This window comes from Alosa pseudoharengus, unplaced genomic scaffold, assembly GCF_046254945.1.
Source record: "Alosa pseudoharengus isolate Yale_2024_CS ecotype anadromous, Long Island Sound unplaced genomic scaffold, YU_APseudo_1.1 YU_APseudo_1.1_scf_23, whole genome shotgun sequence".
Classification (NCBI taxonomy): Eukaryota; Metazoa; Chordata; class Actinopteri; order Clupeiformes; family Clupeidae; genus Alosa; species Alosa pseudoharengus.
This window is the reverse complement of record NW_027468685.1, coordinates 27,377,822-27,399,194: the sequence shown is the minus strand read 5'-3', so window position 1 is coordinate 27,399,194 and position 21,373 is coordinate 27,377,822. Positions and strand designations below refer to the sequence as shown.

The 21,373-nt window shown below is 40.8% G+C and overlaps 2 protein-coding genes and 4 non-coding genes across 6 annotated transcripts; all 6 read right to left on the bottom strand.

Annotated features, from left to right (window-relative positions):
• Positions 1–379: 379 nt before the first annotated feature.
• rps5 (ribosomal protein S5) lies at positions 380–4,943 on the bottom strand. Its single transcript, XM_076302187.1, has 6 exons — positions 4,866–4,943; positions 3,984–4,089; positions 3,462–3,671; positions 2,507–2,635; positions 1,840–1,938; positions 380–502 (listed from the first exon to the last, which is right to left on the bottom strand). The coding sequence occupies exons 2-6, from the start codon at positions 4,086–4,088 to the stop codon at positions 434–436; spliced, it is 612 nt and encodes a 203-aa protein (XP_076158302.1). The 5' UTR covers position 4,089; positions 4,866–4,943; the 3' UTR covers positions 380–433.
• LOC143141148 (small nucleolar RNA SNORA3/SNORA45 family) lies at positions 855–988 on the bottom strand. The gene has a single exon (XR_012990756.1). It is a non-coding gene; the product is annotated as a small nucleolar RNA SNORA3/SNORA45 family (small nucleolar RNA).
• On the bottom strand, positions 2,030–2,162 carry LOC143141151 (small nucleolar RNA SNORA3/SNORA45 family). Its single transcript, XR_012990758.1, has one exon. It is a non-coding gene; the product is annotated as a small nucleolar RNA SNORA3/SNORA45 family (small nucleolar RNA).
• LOC143141150 (small nucleolar RNA SNORA3/SNORA45 family) lies at positions 2,930–3,063 on the bottom strand. Its single transcript, XR_012990757.1, has one exon. It is a non-coding gene; the product is annotated as a small nucleolar RNA SNORA3/SNORA45 family (small nucleolar RNA).
• LOC143141147 (small nucleolar RNA SNORA3/SNORA45 family) lies at positions 3,785–3,916 on the bottom strand. Its single transcript, XR_012990755.1, has one exon. It is a non-coding gene; the product is annotated as a small nucleolar RNA SNORA3/SNORA45 family (small nucleolar RNA).
• A 6,542-nt stretch (positions 4,944–11,485) lies between the features above and the next one.
• Positions 11,486–21,046, bottom strand: ppt2b (palmitoyl-protein thioesterase 2b). The gene is made up of 8 exons (XM_076302186.1): positions 20,525–21,046; positions 19,282–19,435; positions 17,101–17,196; positions 16,627–16,734; positions 15,513–15,596; positions 14,716–14,800; positions 14,440–14,494; positions 11,486–13,903 (listed from the first exon to the last, which is right to left on the bottom strand). Exons 1-8 carry the CDS (start codon positions 20,708–20,710, stop codon positions 13,760–13,762), a joined length of 912 nt encoding a protein of 303 aa, XP_076158301.1. The 5' UTR covers positions 20,711–21,046; the 3' UTR covers positions 11,486–13,759.
• Positions 21,047–21,373: the final 327 nt, after the last annotated feature.

The following is a 21,373-nucleotide window of genomic DNA, read 5'->3' as shown; positions in this document are numbered from 1 at the left end:
CACAGATGGTAAGCACAATTGCATTAGCTTAAAACTATCTAGTCGAATATAGCCTAACCTAAAACTAGCTTAGGCCTAATTAAAATGCCACAGCCCATACTATTTTTTCTTTTAGAATATAGATATTAAGAGAATAAATCATTATGCAAATACTTTTACTTTTAATACTTAAAGTACATTTAAAAGCAGGTACTTTTACTTTTACTTAAGTAGGGTTGTCATTGTGGTACTTTTACTTTTACTAAAGTAAATATTTCTCTGTATTTGTACTTTTACTTAAGTACTGAGATTCAGTACTTCCTCCACCACTGCCGCAGAGTGGAGGGACTTGTCTAAAGGACTTTGGTAAAGCTCAATCCTGATTTGTTAACTCCAAGCGTTTTGTATTTCCATCAATTTTATTTCCTCCTTCTGTAAAAAGTGACAGACATGTTTAACGGTTAGACTTGGCCACTCTCTCCAGCTCATCCTTCTTCTTGATGGCGTAGGAATTGGAGGAACCCTGAAACAAGAAAAAACACGATTAAGTCCAAGTGTAAATGTGCAACAGAAGGCACCAGATCTCCTGTAGATTAGCCCATTTCACAAGATGTCGCCAGCGCGTAAACCAACTTCCGCTGAACTTTCAAAGCCATTGCCGGTTGTCTGCTGTCAAACACATTAAAAATGCAGCTTTTGTCCATTTTTGCGAAGGTTTAGGTTTGAGGATGTAAACAGTAGTAGAAAGTCACTCTTCTGCAACGGTCTAGAGGAAGGTCAGGAAGATGCTTTCCTCTGCCAAGGCATCAATAACCTCAGTTCAATGAAGCTGGAAATCCAGAAATTGTGAAAGGGGCTAATTGGGGAAGGGGGGTTGGTGTTTCTAAGCTGGTGATTGGCTGCGCAACAGTTAAGCAGCAGCCAATGAATATGCAAAGAGTATTACTCTGCGAGGACTCTAGCACATCCAGACAATAGTGGAATGTAAGGACGTGACTCTAGTCTCGCTTAAACAGAAGAGTGTAGGAACAAGACATCTGATAAATAGTGTACAGGGTTTTGCAAGTCAAATTTAAGATGTTTAATGCCAACTTCAGAGTTTAAATTGTCTTAACTACTTCAACATCCATAACATCTCACTAGTGCACTTAAATATTCTAACTGTTCTGGACATTTGATAGACATCCGTGGCACCCAATAAATAGCCTGGCTAGCGCCACCACTTTTCAATGAGACGTGGTCTGGGAACCAAACGTTAATTTTCTCGTATTTGAAAAAAATGCCCAGATCCGTTTATTGGGTGCCACGGATGTCTATCAAATGCGTTTGTGCATAGCTCATCATAGTCTTGCTTTCCCCCTTGTTCTGTGATCGGTCCCCTATCTCAGGCGAAAATTTGCTCCATGGTTTCCAGGCTGCCTTAGCAGCGTGAATCAAATCGTGCGCAAGGCAGCATGGGAACACCCAGGCTAATAATCAGCACCATCATGTCAAACATACCTCTTTGATCCCCTGTTAATCAGGAAGCTAACTCCATGCTCGTCATTAAAACTACACACTCTGCCCAGTCCTGTTCACTCTGTCCCTCCTTGACTTCCTGGTCAACTGTGTCCATGGTGTCTCGTATGCTCTGCACAGATTCTACGCAGAACTACATATCTTGCCGTGGGATGAAATAGATCTCAAGTGTGCCTACCAAAACGACCCAAAGCTGCCATCTTTGCCCATATGAGATCCAGATCTCCTTATATGGGCAAAGATGGTAGCCAGATAAATGAACTTGAGGTCTATTGTGACGTTAGACAGCAAAAAACACTACATTTTTTCAGAGACACCTGGGGAACCCTATGCTTGACTTACCTTTGCGGCATTGATAAGCTCATCAGCCAAGCACTCAGCGATGGTCTTGATGTTTCTGAAGGCAGCCTCTCTGGCACCAGTGCACAGCAGCCAGATAGCCTGTGAGTTGCAAAGTACACACTTCAAAAAAACAGAACATCCACCAACTCAAGATAATATTGTTATGCACAATTGACATGGTCCAGATTAAGTCTGTCTCTGAGCTGGTGATTGGCTACGCAACAATAAGCAGCAGCCAATGAATATGCAAAGAGTTTTACTCTGCGAGGACTCTAGCACATCAAAACAATGGAGGAATGTAAGGACGTGACTCTAGTCTCGCTTAAAAAGAAGAGTGTAGGAACAAGACATCTGGGCTACTCATCTGGAAAACCATGACACCAACTACCACAGTGGCCAGCACCATAACACTAGCTACAGGGCAGGCGAGGAATATTTCTGTGCTTGATGTTACCTAAAAGTTTAAGCTGTTATACATAATTATCTATTATCAAATTTTAAAAGGCCCAGCTCGACACTGAATTCCAGCACAACAATTGAGAACTTTAAGCTCTGCAGCTAGCAAAGTGGATAACGGCAAACTTTGACAAAACAGGGGCCAACTAGCCCTAGTATTGCTTTGTAGTTAGGGAGTCACAGTAGCGAAGCAGGTTGTGCTTGGGTTTACCTGGTTGACCCTACGCAGAGGTGACACGTCTACGGCCTGTCTCCTGACGGTACCAGCACGGCCGATACGAGTGGAGTCCTCACGAGGTCCACTATTGATGATGGCGTTCACCAGAACCTGAAGAGGGTTCTGTACAAAGAGAAAGGACGAGTTGCATTAAAGACTACAAGTAATGGCGACCCATTTGCCGGTTGTCCGCTATAAACAAACAGATTAATTCAACATGCAACACTTTTTTTTAAACTTCTGAGTTTGCAGAGGTTTAGGTTCAAAGATGTAAACAGTAGTATAATGTCACTTTTCTACAGCACAGTCTACGGGAAGGCCAGGAAGATGCTTTAGCCTATCAAGAGATCAATAACCTCAGTTCAATGAAGCTGGAAATCCAGAAATTGCGAAAGGGGCTAATTGGGGTAGGGGGGTTGGTGTTTCTGAGCTGGTGATTGGCTGCGCAACAGTTAAGCAGCAGCCAATGAATATGCAAAGAGTATTACTCTGCGAGGACTCTAGCACATCCAGACAATAGTGGAATGTAAGGACGTGACTCTAGTCTCGCTTAAACAGAAGAGTGTAGGAACAAGACATCTGGTAAATAGAGTGTACTGTGTACTGAGTGTAAAGACTAGTAGTGCCAGGTGTTACAAGAGCAGGTGGAAGTAATCATATGTTCCTAAAAATGACAGACTGTCAAGTAAAGGCATGCAAACAAATTAGATAAATATATCAAATTATGCATCAGTATTGGAAGACCCATCTGTACTAACACAATGCCTGGTTTAAAAAGTGTACATTTAAAATGAAAATATGAATGTCTAATCTGTTAAGTGTAAATGATTGGTTCTGTTGCTGTTCACATCTGAACTGGCCATAGGTGTCCAACTTCTTTGACCTGGACAATCCTAATCATCTTATACAGTTAGAACTCTATGATTGACCACTTAGATAGAATCAGTACCTCGCCGGTCAGGAGATGAATGATTTCGAAGGCGTGCTTCACGATGCGGACGGTCATCAGCTTCTTGCCGTTGTTGCGACCGTGCATCATCATGGAGTTGGTCAGACGCTCCACGATGGGACACTGGGCCTTGCGGAAACGCTTGGCAGCATAGCGCCCTCCGGAGTGGGGGAGGTACTTGGCGTACTTCTCCTTTACGGCAATGTAGTCCTGCAAGGCACGCCAAGAAAACAGATAAGCTAGAGTTGTCTACCTGTAACTGTAGTACTAACATGCACATAACGTACATTTAAGGTTGGTGGTACAACATCTAGAGCTATTATTGATGTTTCTGAGCGGGTGATTGGCTGGGCCAATGAAACGCAGCAGCCAATGAATTAGCAAAGAAAATTTCTCTGCGAGAACTATAGCACACCAAGACAAAGAGTGTGTAAGGATGTGACTCTAGTCTCGCTCCCAGACATTGGGCTACTGGTTGTGGGTGTATAATAAATTATAATAAATAACAATAGTAGATTTTACCTGCAGAGAGATGTCATTAATCTGAACATCATCTGTGCTCCATTTCCCGAAGAGCTTGATCTCCGGGGTTTCGGCAACAGCGGGGGCAGTCTCCCAGTCTGTCATCCTACATAATGTAACAAGGTAGTAGGTGAATTCACAGGAATGACTTTCAGTAAATGTATCATTCATCCTTTATTCTCATGTTCATTGAGGGTCGTCCTCATTTTCAGTGAAGCCAACACTACAAATAAAAGAGTTTAGTTTGTATTCAACGCCAACTTAAAATCGTAACATTACGCTAACATTACCCGCTAGACTTTAATTACTTCAGGCCATTACGTAATCATCCATCTCCGTAAGTTTGGAATAAATTATTTCGGTCCTCGGACATGCTATATTATCACAAATATTCATGAAATTGGAGCGCATGTTGATTTAGCAAAACTGCGCGACTATACTGCCGCCCTCTACAAGCTAGCAGCTAACGTTAATGCTATTCTAGCTTCGTGGCTTCTCAATAAAACTGGCAAAGTTGGCAGTCAATTCTGTTTTGCCTTTCCATTCCACGAACAACTACAACTTTCCATAACTGTTGCAGTTCATCATTTACATTATTACTTACTGCTCAATTGGTATACAATGGCTACACTATCAACCTCATGTCAATAACGCTAACAAATAGCCAGCCCGCTAAGAGACGTCCATGTAGCACGGCAGTCACACATGGAGAACAAGTGATTTCGGAATTGCTTTATGAAACGTTTTAACATGCAAAATGAGGTAAATCGACCTTTCTTTACCATAAAAGAGGTGTACAAGCATTCTAACAACAAGAAATCATCAAAAGAACACATATTTAAGTGCATAAAAAGGGCGATTTTCGATCTTTTTCTTACTCACTTGTGTACACGATTCCACTCCGCACTCCCTTACGACGGAAAAGGGCCTCATGGCGGCGATTCGCCGATGACATAGGAAGAGCTCCAACCACTTCCTGTGGGGCTACACATCAGCGTCTGGGTCTTGTAGTCCAAAAGGCCTACTTTTCTGTGGGAGGGGATGGGAAATACATAGCCTACTGTGCCTTTATATATCTCCAGAGGTTAAATTGGGCCGGAGCGCACCGGAGCGCAGCTCCGCCTCCTCAGGTCCACAACACACCCTGCCGGAGCTCAGCTCCGTCTCCTTCAGCACCAACCTTGTTATTCCACTAGAATTATTTTTCATCTCCTGCCAAATACATGGCATATGAGACTGAATAATTAGCAAGACTAGCCTAATATTGAACTTCCGTGGCCCAGTAAAATCTCAAGTTCAGGTTTAATTTCTCGCAGTGTACTCGTCACACAGATATCATACAGATATCACGTGAACGAGCGGAATCTAAGCTGTAACCAATGATATTAACGCCAAGTGGCTGTGATAAATGGTTCGCGAGAAACTTAACATTGAACTTGTATAAAATGTAGACCTAATCATATTTGCATTCTGCACACGTCTGCACAAACTCTAAACTCAACACAAGGCGAACCGTATATCACAATAAACAGCAGACCTTGCCGAATACGATAACGCATACATCTGTAGGCTACAACGCGGTTCCCGAGTAGCCTATTTTAAATTGCAACACATTTCTACATGGTCTCCAACTTTGGGCCAAAATTATAATGTATTCTCATCTAAACTATTTAGCCTACAGTATGTCAGTAGAAACATTTCTGTAAATTGCTTAGCCAGAGTATCCCACCATCATGGTTGTTATATTGCCAGATGCTATAATATAGCCTAATATAATATAATATAATATAATATACTAATATAATATAATGTTTCCTAATGCCATGAATGCAAAAATATGAGGGAAAAAATCATGAGACGCAAATGTTTTTGTTCTTGATATAAAGGCTGTCATAACACATTAAGAATTATCACATCTACTTTCCCAGATATGGGTAGCCCAGATATAGCATGTATAGATGACCATTACAATGACCAATATAACTCAATGACCAATATGAATAGCTTAAGCCAACACAGGTTGTTCTGCTACAGGCTACTGCATAATTTCATGGAGTGCTGAAATGTACACTATTTTTGACCATTTCTAAAAAGAAACTCAGAAAATATGCTTTGTGGTTGTGAACTTATTGCAGTATCATAACTAATCTGTGTGTACACGGTTAAAACTCTGAACCGCAAAATACTACTACAGCACAAATATTTCCATCCATAGGCCTATATTTTATAATAATTTTATATAATATTATGTAATTATTAAGTCTAACCTCTGAATTTCTTTTGAAAGTGCACTAGATTGATGCATTTAAACGTTAAAATATACAAAAATTTCTTACGGGGGAGCATGCCCCCGGACCCCCCTAGGGGGGCTTGTGTCCCAGTGCAGTTTATGCCTAGTGACACCCCTGATCTATAACGATGAAACGATGAAATGGACCCTGGAAGATGTTTTGAGGGGCGGTAGAGATTGAAGATGTAAACCCAGAAGTGTGCAGAATCGGTCATTTTGAAGTAGGCTATAGAACTATGCATTTAGTAGAAAAACCCTAAAGAGAGGCAAAACATTAAAGGTAAAAATAACAATAAAGTAGGCCAGGGATGGATTACTGCACGGGCCTACTGGGCCCAGGCCCCAAGGGGTCAGGGGGCCCTGAAGCCTAAGCCTTTGCATGGAATCATTGCCTCAATATCAACAAATCAGGATGTAGGCTATGAATCTGATTAAATTTAGTATTGGCCAACCCCAAAATGCACCAGATTACAGGAAATCACATCAAAGAAATTAAAAATGTTCTGGGGGAGGACCCCCAAACCCCCCCTCCCACATATGAGACAATAGTAGCCCTACCTTACATTAATACTGGAAAAAGAGCCCATTTGGTGTAAAAACACATTGTCATTTTACGACGCGATTTTGAATGATGACCATTCACCGTAAATAAGGGCTCCCCCTCCTTACAAAAGCCAATTTAACCACTGTATATCTCTTATGCCTTAGACGTATGCTATGCTAAATACTCACTTGGGCCCTTCAGAGAGATAGAGGGAGGGTCCAGTCCACATGTTAAAAACTGACATTTTCACTCAAAACATAATATTGCTTTGTCGGACATCTCTGGGTAGGCCTACAAGCTGATAACCTATCCAGTTTTAATAACTAACCGCTTAAGATGTGTTCTTGACAGCTTAGAAAATGTTTTTTTGTCCATTTTATTCCTGTAGGGCAGGCTATTCTGAAAAGTGGTAAAAGTGGGAGACAAGCTCTTGCAGATGGGTGTGGACGCTCACCTGGTAACCTGGATTACAGATTACCTGACTGAGCGACCACAGTTTGTCAGACTGAAGAACTGTCTCTCTGACACTGTGATCAGCAGCACCGGAGCGCCACAGCACAGGGAACTGTGCTCTCTCCAGTCCTGTTCACACTGTTCACATATGACTTCTGCTACAACACCGAGTCATGCCACATGCTGAAGTTTTCTGACAATACTGCAATTGTGGGGTGTATCAGGAACGAGCAGGAGGAGGAGTACAGGAGCCTGGTGGAGGACTTTGTGCAATGGTGAAAACTCAATCACCTTCAACTCAACACTCAACTCAAGACCAAGGAGATGGTGGTGGATTTCCGCAGGTCTAAGCCCACTCTGCTACCAGTCTCCATTGATGGGGTCAATGTGGAGGTGGTAAGCACCTACAAGTATCTGGGTCTCCACCTGGACAATAAACTGGACTGGTCAGCCAACACTGACACACTCTACAAGAAAGGGCAGAGCAGGCTGTACTTCCTGAGGAGGCTGCGGTCCTTCAATGTGTGCAGCAAGCTCCTCAGGATGTTCTACCAGTCTGTTGATGCCAGCGTCCTCTTCTATGCAGTGGTATGCTGGGGAGGAAGCACAAAGAGGATGCAGGGCGACTTGACAGGCTGGTAAGGAAAGCTGGCTCTGTAGTGGGAGCTGAACTGGAGTGCATCACTTCAATATCTGACAAAAGGACCCTGAACAAACTGATCAACATCTTGGACAATGAGTGTCATCCACTCTACAACACTATTAAAAAGCAAAGGAGCTTGATCAGCTGGAGACTTCGCTCACTGCCTTGCACAACAGACATACTGAGGAAGTCATTTGTCCCCAGGGCCATTGAACTGTTCAATGCTTCACTTAAGGGAAGAGGAGAGATAGACTTCTCTGCATAGTCTGTCTGCCTCTTACCCCCTCCATGTATGTCCATATTTATTTTATGCTGGTCTCTAGACTTTATTCTTGCACTGTTGCACTGTTGGACTTACTCAATTGCACCATCACCATGACACTCACTCACACAGAGCACCTTACCTTACCTTACTATGCACAGAGAATCACAGGCTCAGTCCCTGCCTCAGTCATTGCAATCGCCTCTTGATTAATCACCAACTATGTGGATACTGTTTTTAGAATAGATTTAGATTAAGTGTTAATCTAAGTAGTATATTTAGTATATTCTTTATCTTCTACTGTCCTTATTGCTTAGTTGTGTTTTTTTATATTATATACTTTTAATTACTTTTTTCTGCTGTTAGTGAATGTGTGTGTGTGTGATCTCTGTATGCTACTATCTTGAATTTCCCCTGGGGATCAATAAAGTATCTATTGAAAGTAATTGTGGTGAATAATTACTTAATATTAATCTTAGACTGGCAAACTTCAGGAAAAACTCAGGAATCAAGTTTATTCTGTTACAAGCAGAGATGGTACAACAAATGGTCTATGGTCTATGTAGGCCTAGCCCAGGCCATGGCACAAGGCCATGGCCTCTGTTGGATCACCCCCTCTCTCTCAGTTCTCCATGTTCTAAGTCTGACAATCCAAAATCTGACAAACATTGCAGTTTAGTTACTTTTAAATGCTTTAAACAAAGAAGAAAATGGCGCCAAAAACAAGCCCACTTGGTTGGCTCTCCACTTGGCACCAGACACACCTACTCACACCCACTTCACACCTATTCATTCTTATCAGAATAGCATGAGGAGAGACATCATATATATCAGAAATATCACTTATAGAATGTTCCAAACATTCTCACAATCAAATCATTACAATCCTTGTACTGAGACTATCAGAATGATACCAAACATGAATACATTTACATTTCATGACACATGGATACATTATATCAAGGTAACATCCTTTGTCCTGTGTAACTGATAGGCCTTGAACCACCACATTAGCATTTCATTGGGGGAGGGGAGGGTGTCTTTGTTTTAAACCAAGAAGGGCCACATGGCAATTAAATTATTAATAATTTTTAAAAATTATTGCTATCACTATCTATCTATCTATCTATCTATCTATCTATCTATCTAAAATCAGATTTGTTTTTCAAAGTGCTTTCTCATTCTTCTAAACCTCCTACTGTAATTTAGCAAATTTGCAATTTAATCCAATTTAGGTACAATAAATACCAAAAGAGTATCACACCAACCCAATCCGCAGTAAACAAGGCAGATTTCATTTCTGGTTATAGGCCTACTAAGCAGTATCTTTGGTCTCTTGGCTGTCACTGAAACATGGATCAGACCAGAAAACATTGCCACCCCTGCTGCTCTTTCAATCACACACTTTCACATACTGTACCTTCAGCAGACTTGATAGGGAGGGGGGAGGGGGGGGCTGTTAATTTCTAACAAATGGAAAAATACTACACTGTTATCATCAAACGTACGATTCCTTTGAAAACCATGCTATCATTGTGACAGTTCTGGTCAAAATCTAAGTGATTGCCATTTGTCCATTGAGACAACTGCGTTTTTCTTGATGAACTGAACACCCTGCTCTCCTCCATCCCTGAGAATGACTGACCCATGCTTGTCCTCTGTGACATGAACATCCACTTAGATAATCCAAACTCGGTGGACTTCTTGTCTCTCCTTTGAACTTCAACGGATCCACACTCCTCTCACAAAGCAGGCAGAGAGCTTGATCCCATTCTTGCTCGAAACTGCGACACAGACACCATAACAAAAATTTAACATGTTTAGATGATCTGGACGTGTTGATAGCATGGTTTCACGAACATGAGTTGACAGATCAGTAGGCCTACAACACACACATGCAGGCAAGCAGGCACAGGCACATACACACGTATACACACACACACACACACACAGAACCACACATTTACACAAAAACAAACACACACTATCCACACACATTTGCATACACAAAAGTAGGGGATGGAGACAAATTGACAAGCGTGATTTATTTTTGCGGACAGAATGTGCAGGACTGGGCAGCGGTCATATTTTGTACTGGTCCATTTAGTTTTCAAATAATGGCTTCACTGACAACAATGGTACAGCCAGGCTACTCACAATTCAAACTTTAATTTGCAGCCTGCAAATACGGTTTATGTTTTGAGTTTGTGTTTTGGTTTGCTGCACCACCTTCTGCCAACTTACCAATCACACACCCAGTAGGATTTCGGCCTTTGGATTCCCAGATTAGCCTCCTTGATGCTCTCAAATGTTTTGGTTTTGGATTGCAATGCCCGTTTTAAACACTAGTGGTCGTTCTTACATATAGCACCTTTAGGCTGAGCAATCCCTGAACTTGGTGTTGATGTTGGCGTTGGCCCCCTGCTCCGCTAGCTTCTATCCAGTGGACATTCGCCTTATTCACACGGCGGCCACTGTAAACCAAAACAAGGCTACAGGGTACCCACCACACCATATGTTGTGTTCTACGTATTCGCCAATAGGTGGCAGAAACGCATTAACAATATAGTCAGCCTACCCCATCTCCTTTTGGTTTTCACCAGGGGTATTCCAAGCCTGTGGTTTAGTGACAAACCTGGGTAAGTTAACTCAGAGTAAGGGGTCAACCTCCTAATAGATGTTGTAGGAGGTTTATCACTACTCTGAGTTAATTTACCTAGGTTGGTCACTAAACCACATACTTGGAATACCCCCCAGGGCTACTCAACTTCATTATCAAGTGGGTCAGATAGAAAACCCCTTTGCAGGCCACCCAAAATACGATGTTGCTAAATTGATTCCTATTGTGGCTATAAGAGACATGCGTTATCATGTCATGACATGAGTATCCAGCTACATTTAATACGTTCAATAAAAGATATTCCCAAACACTATATGCATCTCAGAATAAATAGCGGACATTTTATTCATCATGCATCAAAAGGGTCTCAAAACAATTCAAACAGGTGCTTATAGTGCAGGTCCATATAGATTATTTGTAAAATAAACAGTACCAAGGGATGGAATATATATTACATTCACACCCAACTTCTGTCACAGCTCATACTTTTTAAAAGAGCAGTGAAACAGTATCCTGACTATTTTATTGATGATAGTGTAGTAATGGCATCCAGATTTGAAAGCACCATGAGGGCAGGCTGCAGGTGAAATCCAACGGGCCACTAGTTGAGTAGGCCTGGTTTACACAATAGCTGCCGCCATGTAGTGTCCCTTAATTTGATTGATTAGTCAAACAATCAACACAATAATGTCAATAAAACTGCCTTTTATTTAGAAAAGCAGACATTAACAACATTCTGAGGGAAAACAATGTTCCATTTAAAATATACAAACACATGTTTAGGACATAGATATCTTCAAGTACAAACTGTAAAGCACATTGGTAAAATGTTTTCAATAGAAAAACACAATCTAAAAAGGATAGGTTTCTTTCAAAGGTTTCAAACTTTAAATGGAAGGGATGTCTGTTGACATATTGTTTGCAAAAAATTAAACATGCTTCTTCCATTTGGATAATAATATTAAAAGGATAGAGTCCTTAACAGTTCTCCTTGGCATCTATGGGTTCAAATGTCACAGGGCAATGAGACCTTGGTAGCTTTAGACAATCCCACATTTCCTAAGAGTGTATTAACTGAAACCAAGCTAGAAAATATATAGCCAGTATAACAAGTGATACAAACTTAACAAAATGTTTTTTTTTGTTCTCTCACATTTAAACTACTACCGTTTATGGTCAGAGAAAAAAAAGAAACCCTGACCTTCAGGACCACTTTAGGCTAAGTGACACAATAATAGATAACACACACAAAAAAATTGGACAATCATCAGTCTGTGAATCATTTGTCCAAATTAAGGAGAAGCATGAGGAAAGGAAACCTTAACATAACCTCAAACAACGATAAGAGAAATGGGTTTGTTTGGCCAATCTAGATCAAGGACTAAATGTCTTTTTTTCTGAATGAAAGTTCAGATGGTCTACCACTGACCAATTCATCTTTAAAAATTAAATAATAATAGTAAGAACAGTAGAAGAAGATAAAAGATATGCAAACTAGACTACATTGAAAATCCTTTTTTCCAATCCTGTAAGTCAGTTAAAACTTATTTTCTCTTTTTTTCAAAAGCAGAGAAATAAACAAGCATTACACAGTACAAGTAGATAAATTAAACACACACACAATACTGCCATGATTAATAAAATATCTACATGAGAAGGTTATTTCCTTTCAGTCCTAAAGGATAGCTTTCAAATAGACATTTACACTCCATACCCTTTTGTGCAAGTACGGACTTCACTTTTCCCTTTTAAGTCCCTTTTTTCCCTCTCTTTCTCTCTCCCTTTCTCTCTATCTCACTTACCCACACACACAGACACAGTCACACACCCACACACACAAACTAAATCAACATTAAAATACATTACAAAGATGAAATAATAAAACAGCTTGTCAACTCTTGCCAGACTCGTCTCCACATAAAATAGATCTTGAGCCCTGGCCTGAGGTGTGTGTGTCTACTAGTTTCAATGAGAGGTATGTCACGGCATGGAACACATAAGACAACGGTACAGATGAATGTCAGTCTAGCATTGCCCTATAATTCCTAAGAACACTTTTCCCTTTAATGAGTTTCTACCTTTCCCTTTCTTATAGTTCTATTCCACATGTCCCTTTCTTATAGTTCAATTCTCTATTTCACTTTAGTGTCCCTCAGGGGTGTGACACTAGGGGTGGCACAGGGGCACAAGCAGTTAGAATTTGCACTCTTTGGGCTAAAAGTCAGTGTGTGTTTGCCAGCGGCTGGTGTCTTCATATGTAACTTGATCACGGGAATGGTATAGTATAATCAAACTTACACTAGATTTTCACGCATAGGCATGTACCACCCCCAAGAGAGCATGATGCCAAAGGTCAGGACTCAGGAGCAGTGTAGCACTTTCGGTTTAAATGTAACTCTTACGGATGACTGAACATTTAAGGCATGATTTCTACTGCATACGTGAGCTAACATGCTTTAAAAGCTTAATAAAATAATAATTAAAAATATATATATTCATGACATGATTGAGCATGAAGTAAAACCTCGAATTAGACTCGATGCTTGCATTGGGACAGCAGAAGTCTTCTCAGGCACAATGATTCATAGACTAAGTCGTTCTATATGGATCACACATAGGCACACATTTACACATGGTAAAAAAGATGTTTGTGTGCTGAGTAAACTGTAGTAGGAAATGTAAAGTTGATTGAACGTGTAGCGCTTTTCCACACACGTGAGGACATAAGTTTGTTTCATTTTGTTGTTTGTCGTAACAAAAAAAAACACGTTCAAATATACTGTATTTGTATATGTGAAATTCTGCTGAAAATATACCACGTCTTCTTGCCTCGTCTTGCATTGACTGTGTGCATCTCACTCTCTGACGGAAAAGGCACAGGGGTGAGAGAGTGAGTGAGTGGGTGGGTGGTTGGGTGGGTTGGTTGAGTTATAAGGGTCGGTACCCGAAAGGAAGACGAGCGCCTTAGGTCAGCCACTTCTCCATACAGGTAGTGAACACCGTTTGGTTGGAGTGCCAGTAGACGTGCTGGACGCCAGCCATTGCGCATAGGACCACGTCCCCACGAGCCTGCAGCGTCTTCAGGCCAAACGTGTCCCGCAGATACACCTGAGCAAGGCAGATCAGGAGAGGGAAGGGATCAGTTCAATTGGCTACAAGTGCTTGGGACAGTGGCTGTACAAAGGATTTAGGAGTGACTTTGTTCTTGAAGAAAGGCCAAGAAATAGCAAAAGGTGGATATACATGGTCTCCCAAATTAACCATAATGCACAAGTGTCATATCTTTCTAGGAGATGGGAAATTTCCATTAGTGGGGCCATTCTTTAAAAAGTTACTCTTAAATTAAACTACAACAAGTTAGGGAGTGATGGAAGACATGTCAATTTTTAAATGAATACATGTTTGTTATATGCTTATTAATCAATGCTGTTAATGTTAAATGTTAAATGTAAATGGATAAAGGCTGGTCTTTGTATCAGGCATTTATTTTTATTTATCAAAGAGCAAAATAACCTCATACAGGGACAGCGACTAATTATGTCTCTGATGGGTGTATGTCCTTTGCAAAAATGTGTCAGGCATGGACATGAGACACTGTTACCTGGGACATCATCACAAAGTATAAACATGTTTAACAAACATACCTCCTGGTTCTTCATTTCAACAACAGTTTCGTTTTCGTCATAAAATCCAAACTGACTGTGGGAGAAAAGAGACAATAAAACATGAGAGATACAGACACTTAGCAACACCATAACACCAATGCCAGGTCATAAAATCATGCATTTCATATTGACACTTTGGAAAAAGACATGAGGTCAGTGCTGTACGGCAGAAAGTAGACCAGGCTATAAAACACTCCTAGAGATTTGTGAGGAAAATCCCAAAGGATTAAATTACAGACAATAGCATAGGCTCACCTTGACTCCCACGGAGTGATGACTCCGTCATCTGGCCCGCCAATTAAGACGAGCTTCTTCATGCGAAGAAAGTTGTTTTTCCACTCTGTAAGATCAAGACACTAATAAATCCACATGTGGTCACCAACATAGGTTTGATACACATGGCTTATATGGCTAAATTCGGCTGTCTAGTGGTTCTCAACATATCTGGGCCTGGGACTCACAGTTATCATTATCATTAAGTCAAGAAAACTTTCAGACACCAGAAAGTAAAATATTTTCTCAAGATTGTTGTTCACCACAGTTGGTGACTTATTCAGAACTATACGTTGACCCGCTCCTTTTCTGTCAAAACAAGAATACTCCAGATGGCCCTTCCACTTCTGAACAAACTAATCCCTATTGTGTTTCTAACAAGACAAAAAATGACAAGTTAAGATACATCTCGGGGCCCAAATTTTGAGGAAACTCAAAGACATGATTTTAGCTGTGGCTGATGATACTATAGCACTTCCGGCAAGATTGTCTATTCTGTAGAGGACACCTTACACTGACATGACAATGCCAGTGATTTAGGACCTTCAGTGGATCACAGATCATACCCTAAGCACACACACATAGTCTCAAGTTAGCCATACATACCAAACACTCTTCCCTTCCATGCATACACACAGTTCAACATGTGTACCGTGTCAATCAACACAGATGGGTATCACAGGTAAGCCTTACACATTTCACTGCTGCCATGACACACCCACACCCACGCAAACGCGCACACAGACACAGACACAGACACACACACACGACTGACTTACGGGTAGCATTGGGGTTCGATCTCTCGTTGTTCAGCAGTGCCAAGTAGTCACTGCTATTGATATACATATCTCTGTGATGAGGATCTACAAACAAACACAAATCCATATACACTCATCATGAGACAAACTTAACTGACCGACACATAATCATTCACCATAAACATATTATATAGTGATGTTTGCATAATAATGGTGTCAGTCTATGCAAAATGACTTTCATTTGTTAAATCAAAACAATATGGTCAGAAATGTGTCCCATGTCCATGAAAAATGTCCCATGTCATGTGTTGAAAAGTTTCCATGGAATCTTACAAAACGTTGCTCTTAAAGCTGCAGTTGGCAAGTCTGACAGATTGAGGGGACTTCAAAATTTTGAATGGTTACAACTCTCATACCCCTCTCCCACTACCACTGAGCACCCTCTCATCGAGTTTGTGCTCGTCAGTGTGCACCAGACTGCACCAGACTGTGATTGACAGTCAGATCACAGCCCTGCTCTGATTGGACCAGAAGAACCGGGAGCTGTGGATTTTTGCAAAACAAATAACAGGCTCTAGGTGGAGGTAGAAGTGCAGGTTTTTTTCTAAAACGGGCTGATTTATGTTGATCTGTCGGAGCATAGTGTCGGTTTCAGTGAATATGATCAAAACAATCTTGCCAACTGCAGCTTTAGAACCTCTAATCATGCATGACAACAATTACACAATTACAAAATGATTATTGTAAATGTAAAATGTAAATGTAATTCAGGTTTCTAGGCCAAGTATACTTGCGTATACAAGGAATTTGGTCTCTGCATGTATCCCATCCGTGAATTAGTGAACACACAGTGAGCACACACTAACCCAGAGCTGTGAGCTGCCTGCTACAGCGGCACTCAAGGAGCAGTGAGGGGTTAGGTGCCTTGCTCAAGGGCACTTCAGCCATTCCTACTGGTCGGGGATTGAACCGGCAAGCCCGAAGCCCTAACCAGTAGGCCTCGACTGCCCCACCAACAAAAACAACCCAGATTAAACTCCCTATCTTAAGAAACACTATTGACACTGTGTCTAACTGCATAGCAAAAGCCTTTCTGCACACTATTGTTTCTATAATGGTTTTCCACAATCCTCACCATTCCAGAAATTGCAGATGGATATTCTTTGACCCACAGATGTGTAACAGAAGTGAAACAGGTTTGATTTGACAAAGGAAGGAAAGAGGTACTTCAGGTAATCCGTGTCTGGAAAAACAAAATGGGATAGACAGTGAATGAAAGCAGAGTGGCAACCATACAAAAAATGGCAATGCACTTTTAGCTGTGGATACACTTATTTGCATTTATTCATTCAGCAGACACTTTTCAATCCAAAGTGACTTCCATATGTCAATTCCATTACAAGGGATTACATTGTCCCCGGAGCAACTTGGGGTTAAGTGTCTTGCTCAAGGGCAGTGGAATCCCGGAATTGAACCCACAATTTGACTGGCTACTACACGCTAGCCCAGCTCCTTTACCACTACACTACCACCACCCAAAAAAAGAAGTGCATTTTGAGATGTGGGGAACTGAGGTTAGCTATCAGAAACTGCTGCGTTTGAAATGTACCTCCATACTGGCCAGCCTGAGGTGAGGACAGCGAAATGAAAGAGTGGACATTGTGGTCCGAGAGGGTCGACAGAATGCCTCTGCACACTAGACCGCCTGAGGAAAAAATAAGAGGATTTTAATGAAAATAACACCTCTGCCCTAAAGTTCTGCATTCTGTTTCTCAAACATGGTCCAAATTCACATTCTATGCTCTATTCTACATTCTATTTTTAACTAAGTCACTTGGTTAATAGGTTCCTCATCTATTGTTCTTCCACTTTGTAGCAATGGTATTTTTCATAATGTGACCTAAGCAGGTACAATTAACAACTTTACTGAACTTCACTTTAACTGAAGCAGTAAGGGAGAGAAATGCGCCACAGAGGATACAATATATTAAAGGAACTGAAGAGATGCATCATTACTATTTTCTTCATCAATGTCTAAACATTCCCTGAAAAAACAGTTTCACTGGGTTAAAGTAGGACTATAGATTTATATTAAGGTAAAGGAATTAACCCTTAGAACCCTAAGCTGTTTTTAGGGCATTTTCACTACCTTTATTCATAAGGATTTATTCTGGTCATTGTAAGTGCCACACACATATATTATATATTGTTTTTTTCAGGAGAGTTTAGGCTATTCAGATCTGCCATCATTTCATGTATTAATACTAGCATTGATTTTATTTGAATTTTTAAAGAATTAAAATATAAAAAGTGTATTATAAAAATTCTTATATTTCGACATGTATCTCACCACTGCAAGCTCACAGCTCTACATGCATTTCATGTGTGTGTAGGGCAGACTGTCCTGAATCGGGCAATATCATTGCCATGTTGGAGGGATACTCTGGGGCTGAGCAATTTACAGAAATATTTGCTGTGTGATTTACGGAAATAAATGCCATTTTTTATTTAGTGATGAAAAATGACCTTTCTGCGCTCCATATCTGTGACACGAACTGATCTGACCTGACTTGACCCGAGGTTGCGTGTTAGCCTGCGTGCCTGTGTGTATGCAGTCATAATAATTCTCAACTCTTTACTGCATTGCCATGAACAAAGTAAAGGCAAAAAAGGTGTTTATTTGTTGAACAAATTGGGATGCAATGTGAGCCTTGAATTGGATGCCATGCAGGAATTTGCTAGGATCTCAAAACCGGAATATGAACATGCTTTGCCATAGAGAAACACATGATAGCATTAGATTATAAACATGCTTTGCCACAAGAACAGACAGAAACGTGGGGTAAGTCCAGCTATATGAAGTTATTATTTTGCTGTCACTTCGTCTGTTTTATAACCCAGAAGGATGTACTTGGTATCAAATGATAGCTCTGAGTCTCCTCTTTCATCTGACATGCATGGCAAATCTATGCGATCACGGGTCTGCGAGTAATTCAAACGAGAGTAATGAGTGTGCAGCGTTGGTTTGTGTACATGACGTTATTATTTTGCAGTCACTTCGTCTGGTTTTATAAGCCAGAAGGGTCGATAAACATGGTACCAATGGATAGCCCTGTGCCCCCTCTTTCATCTGATATGCTTGCCATATCGATGCGATCACGGGTTCGCGAGTAATTCAAACTAGAGTAATGTGTGTGCAGGTGAATGCAGAGAAGTATAGACTGTAAATATGATGCAATTTGATTTAATTTCATGATTTTTTTTAATTTTCATACTTGATCGTACAGACAAGTGTGTAGTCTCGTTGGAAAGCCCCACTTCTGCTCTGTCGTGCAATAAAGGTTTCATCTCGCTGCAATGAACCGTTCCGGAGAAATGTAACAGAGAAAAAAGGGTGTGTTTTTTGACGCACTTTGCGTCAATCGGGTTCTAAGGGTTAATTGCACTGATTTATATGCAGCTATATTTTTGGGCCTAATGGACTCTAGGAGTAATCAGTCAATCAACCATTATCTGAAGAGGCTTCCATTAAAACCTAATGTATCTTAATGGAAGTATGACTATTGTGCTCACCTCTTTCTTTCTTTCATTCTTTCTTTCTTTCTTTCTATCTCTGCATACAATACATCTTTCTATCTATTTACCTTATATCTAGCTTAAATTAAAGGCTTATTTTCTATGTTTTGCTTTGAATAGACAATTTACGATTGCACTTCATATTGCTGGTTAGAGTCAAAGTGTACCTATCTAAGGACAATCCCACATACACATTAACATTCAGAGGAATCACCTTGAGAGTAACAAATGAGGTGGACGCCATCAGCAGCATTTTGCATTATGGGATAGATTGCCTCCTTGAACCCCTCCACCTGTTTCCATAGTGGCTGTAGGCTGGCACTTCTGTCAAACAGGTCGATCACTGACACATTTGTGCCTGGGTGAGACTGGGTAGAAGGAAGGAAGGAAACTGAGGTTAGAGTCTCAGCAACAAAAAGTCGAGAAATGAGATGGTGGTGTTGTGGTGTGATGGATCTTGTATATTTATTTTACAGAAACTGTGTACTTGAAATGAGTGTATTGTGTGCTTAATTCTTTGTCGCTGCTAGATTTTTTGGGGGGCCCATGAATGAATATACCCCCCCCACACACACTTCTAAAATTCTAGCAGCGATAAAGAATGAAGCACACAATACACCAATTTCGAGTACACAGTTTCTGTAAAATAAATATACAAGATTGCACCACCATCTCCCAATAATACTGTCATTATATGTTCTGTGGCCTCCCAGGGCCCTTGGAATCATCCTAGCTCCTTAACGTCCCTGGCTACATGATCAGACGTGAATTTTGTGGAGTTGTAAAAACTTCAGCTGTGCAAAAACAAACCCCCTGTCAAACTTTCCGTGTGTTCTCCGGGGACTTCCTCTTTGCCACATCCTACATGTTTACGCATTTGCAAAGTGCAGAACTCGCACACAAACCCAGCTATCTATGCACATACGTTAATAATCTGTATCTAAACAATTCAGACACAGCTCTAAACACAGAGGGTCATCACATTTAGCCTGATTTCACATCAGTCATCTTCAACATGGCCATTACGACTGTTGGTTGGTTTACTGCCCGGAGCCTTGAAAGCGCTGAGTCAGTCGTCCCACCCAGTAATCGCCAATGATACATGATGTTCCTCCACCAGATATGAACATCTGGCCTGTCTGGACTCTGCATCAGTTGTTAAATTTACGCGCTGTTAAAATGTAACACAATTACGCGCTAACAATTCTAATGACTTAGTGGCAGCAGCTTAAGCCAAGTGGTATATATATGATGCACAATACAATGAACGCCAAAACACATTTCCTGAAGAAAAGGATTAATATGTATCCAATCTCAGATTGCAGGACACAAAGCAAAGTGTGACCATTCAAGGTTCCACAAGTGCCTTATCGTTTTAAGTCACTAAGTTTGCTCAAAGATGTTTGGTATATCAACAAGGTCGCTAGAGTTATTCACTATAGATAAGTTAAACTCACCTGATTTATAAATCTTTGCAAATTCACAAAATCGCCGGAGCTGTCGAATAGTCCATGGACAATGATCACTGGTCGGTACCCCAAAACAGCGGAGAAAAAACAGGCTCCGAGGAAGGACCACAATAATCTGGTCGCCCCGCTTTTCTTCTGGTGATGTAACGTTACTCTTGCGCAAAACACTGACATTGCGTTTTCCCCAGACACGGTCCCTTTCTTAATCCCTTTTTAAACAACAGCACGTCCGAACAGTAAAAACAAGCAGCAAAAACGTTAAGCTGGCAGCGGTTACCAAGCTATGGTCATTGTTATACCCTGAAGCAAATACTGAATGTAAAAACAGCCTTAAAACATTACAGATGTGAACGCCTTTTGTCAACGCCCAGCTATTTACAGGCCTATTCTGGTTAAATGTGCATGTGTTTTTTGTTTGTTTACTAGCTAACGAACGTTTCTACTCATCATCACTTTCTATCAACTCCGTCGGCATATGGCGTGCTGCATCAGGTCTGTATTTGTATCCGACCTGTTTGTTCCGGTTTCTTGATCACGCCGCCAGTGAAGTCATTTCCGGTTTCGCTAAATTGGTTTGACCAAAATAAATAAAGGAATGAATCATCTGTCATACTAAAATCAACTATTGTGTACTGTATCATATAGCATAAGTAATTATCAGAATGATATCAGTAATCATCAACAGAATGATTCAGAGAATATGGAGTTACCTTCACAATCACATATCTAATCTAAAAATGTGCTCTAGTTTGAGCACATACTCCCAGACTACTCAATCCTACATGATAGCACACTAAATATATTGCATGTCACATATCAAGATAAAAATATTAAAAT